Source organism: Somniosus microcephalus, chromosome 12 (genome assembly GCF_052327205.1).
Source record: "Somniosus microcephalus isolate GS21.2 chromosome 12, FLI_Smic_1.0, whole genome shotgun sequence".
In the NCBI taxonomy this organism is placed as follows: Eukaryota; Metazoa; Chordata; class Chondrichthyes; order Squaliformes; family Somniosidae; genus Somniosus; species Somniosus microcephalus.
In genome coordinates this window covers 168,200,445-168,211,903 of record NC_140998.1, presented here as the reverse complement: position 1 = coordinate 168,211,903, position 11,459 = coordinate 168,200,445, and the positions used below count along the sequence as shown (strand labels likewise).

Below are 11,459 nucleotides of genomic sequence, written 5' to 3'. Positions count from 1 at the left end.
TCAACTCACTGAAATTAGCTCTCCTCCAGTTGAGTATTTTCACATTTTGATTTTTCCTTGTTTGTCCTGTTCCATAACTACTCTAAACCTAATGATATTGTGATCACTGTTCCCCAAATGCTCCCCCACTGAAACATGCCCCACTTAATTCCCTAGAACTAGATACAGCACTGCTTCCTTCCTCATCGGGTTCGGAACAAATTTGGGGCCGTTATTTTTTCCCTCTAAACATTGGAGTGTGTTCTTTAATTATCATTTTTTTAGACTGCAGTTCCAAAATTCTTCGATTCAATAGCTCAACACAGTGATTTTTTTTTTTTTAATGACAAGTAGGCTTATATAGGGAGAGCTACTTGTGGCTGGGCCGCTCTCCTGTTTCTCCCCCTTCCCCCAGTATACAGTAAACACACGAGGTGTCAGCCATGGCTCAGTGGGCAGCACGCTCGCCTGAGTCAGAAGGTCGTGGGTTCAAGTCCCACTCGAGACTTCAGCACAACTCCAGGCTGGCACTCGAGTGCAGGAGCGCTGCACCGTCGGAGGTGCCGTCTTTCGGATGAGACGTTAAACCGAGGCCCCGTCATCCCTCTCCAGGTGGACGTAAAAGATCCCACAGCACCATATGAAGAAAGTGCAGGAGAGTGCGCCCTGGCCACTATTTATCTTTCAGCCCACATCACAAACAGATTATCCGGCGATGTACCTCACTGCGGTTTGTGGGAGCTGGCTGCCACGTTTCCTACATCACAACAGTGACTACACTTCGAAAAGTACTTTCTGTAAAGCGCTTTGGGACGTCAAAGACTCGATATAAATTCTTAACTTTTCTTGATCTGCGGACAGATCCGCTTGAACAAAAACCTTCCTCGCTTTTAAAAAATAAAACCCAACAACGGTTCCATTCAATGATGGTATATTTACAATCTCTTCTTTGTAAAACAAAGTGTCGAGTCAGTGATACAAAATAAAATACAAATATTACATTGCAGAAGGACTGATGTTTTCAGCATGTGACAAGGGGTCCTAACTGCCTGTCGCCCGGTTTGAACAAGCTTTAAAAGGGCAGGGGTAGAGGGGTTGTTGAAAAGAAACAAAAAAAATGTACAAAACCATTCACAGAAAACATTGTACAGGCCAGCCTTGCTAAAATCAACCACATTACAAATCTTAAAAGGTTTATACAAAAACCAAATAAACAGAGTAGGAATAAATAATGTCATCTATTTTTATATATATGTACAAGGCCCATGGTAAAACAGGCTGCTAAATTCAGTGCAGACAGCCACAGCTGTAGCGCCGGTTTATAGAGTTACTCCTCGTGCTGTATGTACAGTGGCAAAATGAGAGAAAGCTGCAGTACCACATTGAAGGAGCTTTTAAGGTTAAAAGGATTGGGGTGTCCCAGCTTAAGGGCTGGACACCCGGGAATCTCGAAAGCAATCCTATTCAATTGTACTTTTATTTTTTTAATATTAAATAACAAATGTTCTACAACTTGTGCAAGTGTGTCGGTACGCGTAGGGTTGCCAATCCTTCAGGACTGTCCTGGAATCTCCGGGAATTAAAGATTAATCTCTTAGACGCTGCTGCCAGCAACTCTGGGAGAAAAAGTACAGGGGCATAAATGGGGGGGGGCGGGTGGGGGGAGGCAGTCTGGCATGTGATGAAACCTCCAAGAATATGTCCAGCCAGAGTTGGCAACCCAGCTGGAGCACAGCCACCAAAGGTCCAGCCGCCTGGCCCGGTTCAGGACTGGGCGACGGGAGTTTACCCCCTTCCTTTTTGGGGGGAGTGGGGGGGAATAAAAGAGTGCAAATGATGCTCATTTGTTGTGCCTCCCGCTGCCGTCATTTATTATAATTCACTTTGAATAAACACCGATTGAGGAAATGTGATTTTTTTTTTTTTTTTTTAAAAAGAGTTGGCGGTGGCAGTGGAGCATTTTCCACGGATTTAGCGCCGCCGGCAACTCATCAGTCGCGATTGTTTTGAAGGGGCTTGTGCCAGGGACTGGGCCAACCTGAAGATTTCCTTACTTGCATCAACTGCAATGGGGCACAGGCACCACAGGCCGAGTGGACTCTTTCTGCGCTGCAAGATTCTCTGACAAGGGTAGGGTATGTGCCCGGGCGCTGGGCCAGGGCACCTCGGGGTTGATGACACCAGTGGAGATGCCTCGCGGCAAGAGTTTTGAGGAAGGAAGCGGGGTGGGGGGGATAATTGGACTGGATTATTTCCTGGGTGAGGTTAGGAGTCCAGAATACACTCTCTGTAAACTTCAGGTGTTGGGAGGGTGGGAAGGTAACGGGATTCTAAAGTACCCAGCATTTCATCTCATAGCGGCCGGTGTCTCGCACAATCTCACACTCCGCATTCCTCGGGTGAAAGCTCACCAGAGAGGACGGCAGTGTCGTTTTGGACTGTGCTGTGCCTGGGCACTATGGAAGCTGAACGATTTGAGTCCTAAGTATTGGGAACAAAATATCGTAACAATGGCCAGGAGAGTCTCAGCGTCTTCCATGATCACTGGTGAGTGAGTATATGCAGTGAAACAGATCATTGGAGACAGCTTACTGAGGAACAAGGCAGCTCGGAGTCTCCAGAGCCCGAATCTGTGTGCCAGAACCAGGTTTCAAATGAAACACCAAACTCAATTAGTCTAACTGTGTAAACCAGGGCCTAGAAATTCACTTGGGCGCGGGCAGCTCGCTCGCGCCCAAAAGTTAGCGCTGGGCGGGGAGGCATTAGCGCACGCCGTATATTCGTCTTCTGCGCCCCAATTCGGAAGCGGGCGCTATACCAGGGTGTGCCCGCCTCCGTTTGGGGCGCTGCAACTGAATATCGGCGCGCTAGTTGCCGCAGCGCCACCCGATGCGGTGCGGCAGGCTGCGGTACTGCAGGCCTCCTCCTTCTCTTAAGGGGGAGGTGCCTGCAACGGCCGGAGCCCCGATCGCGAGTGCCGGCAAAAGAGCCCGGCACAACGGAGAAGTGCCGGGCTCCACGGAAACCAGCCGGCAATGCCGCGGGGGGGGGGGGGGGTGGAGGAGGCCGGGGAAGGAGGTGCGGGCAGGCGGCCGCCGAAAAAGCGGCCGGCCGCACCTTCAGCTTTAAAGCGCCCCACTATGGCAGCAGGACGGCCCCGTTTTCTGTTCGCTGTTTGCGCCCGCTTCGGAGGAGGTGGGCGCAAATAAATATGGGGATCGGCGCGGTTTCGGGGCGTTACGGGCCACCGCGCACACCGATGACGTCATCGGTCCCGGCGCAGCGCTAACGGCTACCGCCGCCAATACCGCTGCACTCAATTTCCGCGCTACCACCCCGCCGGCGCAAAAGACCTCTTTAGGCGCTAAGTGGGCGCAAGGCCCACTGAATTTCTAGGCCCAGGTGTTTTAAACTGGCTGTCCAATTCTAATACTGCAGCCCAAAGACATGCAACTTCATTCTGTCTGAGTAGATGTAAAAGTGGAATATAGTGATTCCTTTAAGCTGAATATATGTTTACAGCCTGTTTCTGCCGAGTGACACGACAAGATTCGGCATTCTACACTTAACTAATGTGCAACACTTTCCGGGCTCCCGGGAAATCTCTGAATCTGTGCAGGAACCCTGTTGGGCGACTGTAAATAAAAAGGAAACGGTGAGCTGTGGAGAGCGTTCCATCGACTGGACAACAATCTTTTTTAAAAAGTGCGAGTGGTTTTCCAACGTGTAACAGAGATTCGGCCCCCCTTCGGTCACCAGTGTTGTTGCTGCTTCAGTCTATTGCCCGTCAAGCAATCCGGCCTGGGGTGAGAAACGGCCTCCACACTCCCCCCTTGTCTGTTTGGCGAGGGTGGGATTGGGGGCGGGACGACGACAAAGAGACGCAGTTGGAGCTATCCAGGGGAGTTACGCCCAGCACCACCCCTCCTGTCGACATCAGCAGGCCAGTCCCAGCGAGACCGCGCGTGGCGTCCGATGTTTTTGAGGTTCAGTGGTTGCTCGAAGTTCCATGCACGGCAGTGCGGGGAGCCCGATTTTGTCGCCTCCGCTACATGTCCTGGTAGCAATAGTAATAATCGTCGTACTCCTCGTGCCCCTTTGTCCGCTCTTCCTCCGCCGCTACGTGGCTCTTCAGCTCCGCCTCCCTCTGCTTCTTCTCCTGCACGCTGTGGCTCTTCATGTGAGCGCTCCGACTCTTCACTTTGAAGAAAACCCTGGAACAGAAAGATCAGGTCAGAGGTCAGTCTCAAACTGTGCTCCTGACCAAGTTGGCATCAGACCCTTGGAGCTCCCTTTACGGAGTCAACAAGGAATTCTGCAGAATTTTTCCCTAAAGGGTGGTGGAAATCTGAAACTCTCTCCCTCAAAAGGCTGTGGATGCTGGAGGTCAGTTACAGCTTTCAAACCTGAGGTCGGTAGATTTTTGTGAGGTAAGCGAAATGGAGCAATGGAGTTGAGGTCCAGATCAGCCGTGGTCTAACTGAATGGCAGAGCAGGCTCAAGGGGCCGAGTGGCCTCCTCCTGTTCCTGTATTTCTATCATGGCCAGAAGTTTTTTTTTCACCTCTCCCAGGAGACAGTGTCGCTGGGGGGTCTGAGGCAAGCTTTGATGGGCCTTTTCTGGCCCTTTCTGATCAGGAATTCAGACAAGGGAATGAGGGACAAGGTATTCACTTGGATAGAGCACTGGTTGGCAGACAGAAAGCAAAGAGTTGGAATAAACGGCTCTTTTTCCGAGTGGCAGGCAGTGACTAGTGGGGTACCGCAGGGATCGGTCCTTGGACCCCAGCTATTCACAATATATATTAATGATCTGGACGAGGGAACTAGATGTAATATCTCCAAGTTTGCAGATGACACAAAGCTGGGTGGGCGTGTGTGCTGTGAGGAGGATGCAGAGAAACTCCAGGATGATTTGGATAGGTTGGGTGATTGGGCAGAAGCATGGCAGACGCAATACAACGTGGATAAATGCGAGGTTATCCACTTTGGTGTCAAAAACAAGGCGGCAGATTATTATCTGAATGGCAATAGATTGGGAGAAGGGGAAGTGCAACGAGAGCTGGGTGTCCTTGTGCACCAGTCGCTGAAGGCAAGCATGCAGGTGCAGCAGGCGGTTAAGAAGGCAAATGGTATGTTGGCCTTCGTAGCGAGAGGGTTTGAGTACAGGAACAAGGATATCTTGCTGCAGTTGTACAGGGCTTTGGTGAGACCACATTGAGTATTGTGTGCAGTTTTGGTCGCCTTATCTGAGGAAGGATGTTCTTGCCATGGAGGGAGTGCAGCGAAGATTCACCAGGCTGATACCTGGAATGGCAGGAACGACGTATGAGGAGAGATTGGGTTGATTGGGCTTGTACTCACTGGAGTTTAGAAGAATGAGAGGGAATCTCATTGAAACTCATAAAATTCTAACAGGACTAGACAGACTAGATGCAGGAAGGATGTTCCTGATGGTCGGGGAGTCCAGAACCAGGGGTCACAGTCTAAGGATGAGGGGTAAGCCATTTAGGACAGAGATGAGGAGGAATTTCTTCACCCAGAGAGTGGTGAACCTGTGGAATTCTCTACCACAGATGGCAGTAGAGGCCAATTCATTAAATATATTCAAGGAGTTGGATATATTTCTTAAGGCTAAAGGGATCAAGGGATATGGGGAGAAAGCAGGGACAGGGTACTGAATTTGGATGATCAGCCATGATCGCATTGAATGACGGAGCAGGCTCGAGGGGCCGAATGGCCTACTCCTGCTCCTATCTTCTATGTTGCAATGTTTCCAGTGACTCCCTCTATATGCTTATGGAGGGAGTCACAGCATGCAGGGAGGTTCTCTTCCCTTCCAAGGGTGGAAGAGACCTCCCCAGGACACCAACGCAGCCTGGTTGCACATTGCACAGGAGGGCAAATACAGGGATGTCGTCAGGGGTCCCTGGCTGCAGTGGCGCCAATCTTTCAATGATCTCAGTAGATCACAAAACATTGCTGCAAAGTCACACTCAAACTCACCCTGCTGTGCCACTCAACACATCCCCATCACTGCCTTCCCTACCCTTCTCCTGCACATCCTTACTCACACCAACTTACCTTGCACCTCCACCCATCCCTCTCTATCTACATTATCACTTCCCCATCTCACTAGCCACCCCTCACACTCGCCCTCATCCTACTGCAAGCATACCAACTAACAATACACAAGGGTAGGCACTTGAGAGGTTTAGCCAATGTCCATGTGAAGTTTCTGGTATTGTGTTGTCATACAGTGAAATCTATTTTTCCAACACTGCCCCTTATTGGACAGATCTGAGCGCACCTTGAGAAGTGTCTTACTGAGTTCCAGTGAATGTTCAGTCATAACTCCCTCCCCCTCCCCAACTATAGTGATGAGTGTGCATGGAATGGCTCGGACATTAAAGGGATGCTTCACGGTGCTGGTGTCAACCTGGCGCATCATGTGGCAGCCAGAGTTCACAGCGTCAAGTGAAGAAAATCTGGCCATGGTGATGCCATCGCTGGCCTCCCGGGCAGCAATGTTTTTGGGTGCTGATGCCCTGTGCAGCATCAGGTTGGTGGTGAGGTTGGTAATGTTGGTGTGCCTGGTGATGTTGGTGTTGGGGCTGATCGTGGAAGGATTCGGAGGACCAAGGTCTGGTTTTTTCAATGGCTCCGATGTTGCTGCAATAGATGGCAGCTGCAGGTGAGATGACAGAAGCAATGTCAATGGTGGAGAGGTTGTCCCAATGAGGTGGCATTGATTATACAGTTGGATTTAAACACTTGCAAGCTAAATAAATCTCTATGTATTAAAAATGCAGTAACCAACAGTTTCTGCGCTCTGAAACTGATCATCTGCAACATGGCATCCTTTACACCACTTCTGCAGCTGTCAGTTTATCAGATACATCAGAGCAGACTCAACACATGCCAGGGTGAGCTGGCGTGCTCCCCGAGCAGCGGGTAACCCGTGGGGGAGAAGGTAAAATTGCAAGGAAGCCTCAAAATAGTATTAAATTGGCTTTTAACAAGCCATTTAATGAGCTCAATTGTCTCCCCCGCCGCTTGTATGTCGAGTCAGTTCTCTGCTGACCGACCCGACACCTGGGAGACTCGCGTGGAGGCGGGCTGACAGTGGGTTTCCTGCCTGCTGTCAATCTTTGCTATTTTGACAGCGGACCCACCTCCAAGCGCCGGCAAATTCGCGGCCTTTGTGTTTGAGCTCACAGTGTGTTCCGATTAAATAGGTTAGGGAGGACCAGCGGTTTTTTAAAGTTGTGGAAGGCCAGATCTAGGTTAGATGTCAGGAGGTGGTTCTTTTCCCAGAGAATAGTGGACCTCGGGAACAGGCTGCGGGCTCCTGCGGTGGACAGCAATTCGCTGAATTCCTTCAAGCGAGAGCTGGACCAGTTTCTGGCTGGGGGCGGAGATCACCTCTTAGAGAAGGTGGGAACCTGGTAACGTTACATAGTCAGAGTCAGTGATCCTGGACTAGTTTCGATCACCTAGTTGGGTCGGAGAGGAATTTCCAAGATTTCCCCCCCCTAAATTGGCCTGGGTTTTTACCTGGTTTATCGCCTCTCCCAGGAGATCCCGTGGTTTTGGGTGGGGTGGGGAGTGTATATATTGTGATACACAGGGTATCGCAATTGTGTGAGACAGGCTGGATGGACCAGAGGGTCTTTACCTGTCCGTCATTATTCGTAGGCCCTATTGTTAAGTGGTCAGCTTTTATGAGCCTGTGCCAGCTCTGGTCAGACCCCATTTGGAGCACTGTGTTCAGTTCTGGGCACCGCACCTCGGGAAGGATATGCTGGAGGGGGAGCAGCACAGATTCACAAGAATGATACAGGGGCCTAAAGTGTTAAATTATGAGGACAGGTTGCGTAAACTTGGTTTGTGTTCCCTTGAGTTTGGAAGATTTATAGGATGATCTGATCAAAGTGTTTAAAATAATTAAAAGATTCAATAGGGTAGATAGGGAGAAACTATTGCCTCTGATGGGGGAATCCAAGGGGGCACAATCTTAAATTAGAGCCAGGCCGTTCAGGGGCGATGTCAGGAAGCACTTCACACAAAGCATAGTGAACTCTCTCCCTCAAAAGGCTGTGGATGCTGAGTGACAACTGGAGCTTTCAAGACTGAGATTGATTGATTTTTGGTGCAGAAGGTAATCAGGGGATATGAAGCAAAGGCGAGTAAACGGGGTCGAGGAACAGATCATCCACAATCTAACTGAATAGCGGAACAGGCCCGAGGGGCTGAATGGCCTCCTCCTGTTCCCATGTCATAACCAATGTCTGCCACGTGGGGGCACTGTGGCTACCTACAAGTAGAGAAGTTGGAGTATCCAGGTTGCCCAGTGGAAAACTAGTCGGTGATATATTTTTCCAGTATACCAAGTATATATTTAGGATTTATACAAACCCCATTTTAAATAGCACATTTAAAAAAAAAATTGTGTCCTTCTGTAAGTCTTAACTCTCTGTAAAACCCAAGTGATCATAAAATCATACAACAACGACGGGCATTTATATAGCGCCTTTATCATAGTAAAACGCTTCAAGAAGCTTCACTGGAGTGTTTTCAAAAAAAATTCTCACACCGAGCCGCATAAGGAGATCTTAGGACACGCTTGGTCAAAGGGGTAGATTTTAAGCAGCGTCTTAAAGGAGGAGAGCGAGGCGGAGAGGTTTAGGGAGGGAATTCCAGAGCTTAGGGCCTAGGCAGCTGAAGGCACGGCCGCCAGTGGTGGAGCGATTAAAATCAGGAAGATGCACAAGGGGCCAGAATTGGAGGAGCGCAGAGATCTGGGAGGGTTGTAGAGATGGAAGAAGAGGTTACAGAGATGGGGAAGCAGCACCAGGAGGCCATTCGGCCCATCGTACCTGTGCCGGCTCTTTGAAAGGGTACCGTTCTGGGCACACCACCCTAGGGAGGCAATCAGAGCCACGGAAAGGTTACAGCAAAGATTTACTAGATATAGGAATGAGAGGTCATAGTTACAAAGAAAGGCTTTAAAAATCGGGGCTTTTGCACTAGAATAGAGAAGGTTAAAGAGGGGAATGTAAAGAAGCTTTCAAAATGATGAAAGGGCAGTTCCACTGGTTGCCAGGTTGGTAACAAGGGGGCACAGACTGCCGGGATAATCACTAGAAGAATGAAACATAGAAGATAGGAGCAGGAGTAGGCCATTCGGCCCCTCGAGCCTGCTCCGCCATTCGATGAGATCATGGCTGATCATCCAAATTCAGTACCCTGTCCCTGCTTTCTCCTCATATCCTTTGATCCCTTTAGCCTTAAGAAATATATCTAACTCCTTCTTGAATATATTTAATGAATTGGCCTCAGCTGCCTTCTGTGGTAGAGAATTCCACAGGTTCACCACTCTCTGGGTGAAGAAATTCCTCCTCATCTCTGTCCTAAATGGCCTACCCCTTATCCTTAGACTGTGACCCCTGGTTCTGGACTCACCGACCATCAGGAACATTCTTCCTGCATCTAGTCTGTCCAGTCCTGTCAGAATTTATAAGTTTCAATGAGATAAATGAAGGGGGAAGATAAAAGGAAATCTTTTCACACAAGGAACTCTTTGCCGTAAGTGGCTACGGAAGCAGAGAGAGCGTCATTTAAAAGAGATTTGGATCAGGATTTGAAACAGCAGAATATGGGGAAAGGGCAGAGCGAGAGGATTACAGCAGACAGATCCGGATGAAGGGCTAGCATTGGCACAGGATCAATGGGCCAAATGGGCTCCTTACATCCTGTAATGTGGACGATTCTGTTTGTAGAATATAAACACTGGCATGGACCAGTTGGGCTCTTTCTGTGCTATACATTCTTATGTAATACTTTGCACTGATCCTATATTATAAAAATAATCTTTTTTTGAGCAAATGCAGAGACTGAAACCGAGCCAGGAAGGTCAAAGTTAGATCAGCCGCCCCGTTTGCGCAAGTCAGACTTGCGCCAGGAGTACGGCACTTGGCCACAGTACCCGTGGGCGATAAAGGGATTGAAGAAATCTTGGTCGATAACCAATGACCAGTTAAGTCTCAGGCAGGTTTCCTAGAATCATGCAATTTATAGGCGATGAGGCCATTTGGCCCATCGATCCTGTGTCAGAGCTGGCTCTCCAATTGGAGCCATCTGCCTTCCATTGGCTGGTAGTGAACGTGCGGACATCGAGCGAGGACGGGATTAGGTTTGGCCGCGATGCAACACTCAATTGAACAGCTCGCCAGCATAGGTTTGAGGAATGGCCACTTGGGTGAAAACTAAACCCCTCCTTGGGGACGCGAGGATCGCTAAACGTGCGGCACAAATGCCTCAGCCTTTGACCCATAAACCTCCACTTACTTCCCACACTTCTTGCAAGGGAAGATGTTTTCTTGACTCTGCTTGCCGTGTTTGGCCGAGGCGCCCGACTGCGCCCGCTCGCTCCTGGACGGCGCGCGTGGTGATGCCGGCTGTTGCGGTCTGTAGCTGCATCGGTACGTGGGGTCGTGACTCTTCCGCAGGTGAACATCTTGGGACTGCATCAAAGGAAAGAGAAAGAGCAGGGCGAGGCTGATCAGTGAGGTGTAACTCTCCTAGAAGTATGTAAAGAAAGGACTCGCATGTACAGGAAACTCCTTTTTATCCGGCACCGACAGGACCGGCATGGTGCCGGTTGATCAAAAAGTCCGGATTACAGAGAGGTATACTTACCAAGGTACGAGAGCCCTGTACACGGCCACAGGTGCAGGAGCCCCGGTTACACGGCACTTGTGCAGGAGTCCCGGTTACACGGCCACAGATCCAGGAGTCCCGGTTACACGGCCACAGGTGCAGGGAGCCCGGTTACACGGCCACAGGTGCAGGAGCCCCGGTTACACGGCCACAGGTGCAGGGACCCCGGTTACACGGCCACAGGTGCAGGAGCCCCGGTTACACAGCCACAGGTGCAGGGACCCCGGTTACACGGCCACAGGTGCAGGGACCCCGGTTACACAGCCACAGGTGCAGGAACCCCGGTTACACGGCCACAGGTGCAGGAGCCCCGGTTACACGTCACTTGTGCAGGAGTCCCGGTTACACGGCCACAGATCCAGGAACCCCGGTTACACGGCCACAGGTGCAGGAACCCCGGTTACACGGCCACAGGTCCAGGAACCCCGGTTACACGGCCACTAATATACAGTAAAACTTACCTGAACCTACTCCTGAATTTTGCCGGTTAAGAGAGATTTCCGGATATTTAGGTGCCAGTTAAAAGAGAGTTTCCTGTATATAGTACCTTTCACAACCTCAGGACATCTATGTAATTCTATGAATGAAAGAAAAACACACCGCTTTTTTGAAGTGTCACTGTTGTAGCATGGGTAATGCGGCTGCCAATTTGCGCACAGCAAGCTCCCACAAATAGCAATGAGACTATGACCAGATAACCTGCTTTTTAATGTTGTCGGTTGAGGGGTCATTTTTGGCCAGGCCACCAGGAGAGCTCCT

General features: G+C 50.0%; 1 protein-coding gene across 7 annotated transcripts in view; it reads right to left on the bottom strand.

The window, feature by feature from the left end:
* Positions 1 to 893: 893 nt before the first annotated feature.
* The window catches only part of mideasb (mitotic deacetylase associated SANT domain protein b), a 74,327-nt gene continuing 63,761 nt past the window's right edge, over positions 894 to 11,459 (bottom strand). For all 7 annotated transcript variants that reach the window (XM_086003800.1, XM_086003802.1, XM_086003801.1 and 4 more), the window contains exons 12-13: positions 10,329 to 10,504; positions 894 to 4,193 (exon numbers count right to left, since the gene is read on the bottom strand). In XM_086003800.1, coding sequence (XP_085859926.1) covers positions 4,028 to 4,193; positions 10,329 to 10,504 — 342 coding nt within the window. In that variant the 3' untranslated portion in view covers positions 894 to 4,027. The remainder of the gene's footprint in view (positions 4,194 to 10,328; positions 10,505 to 11,459) is intronic.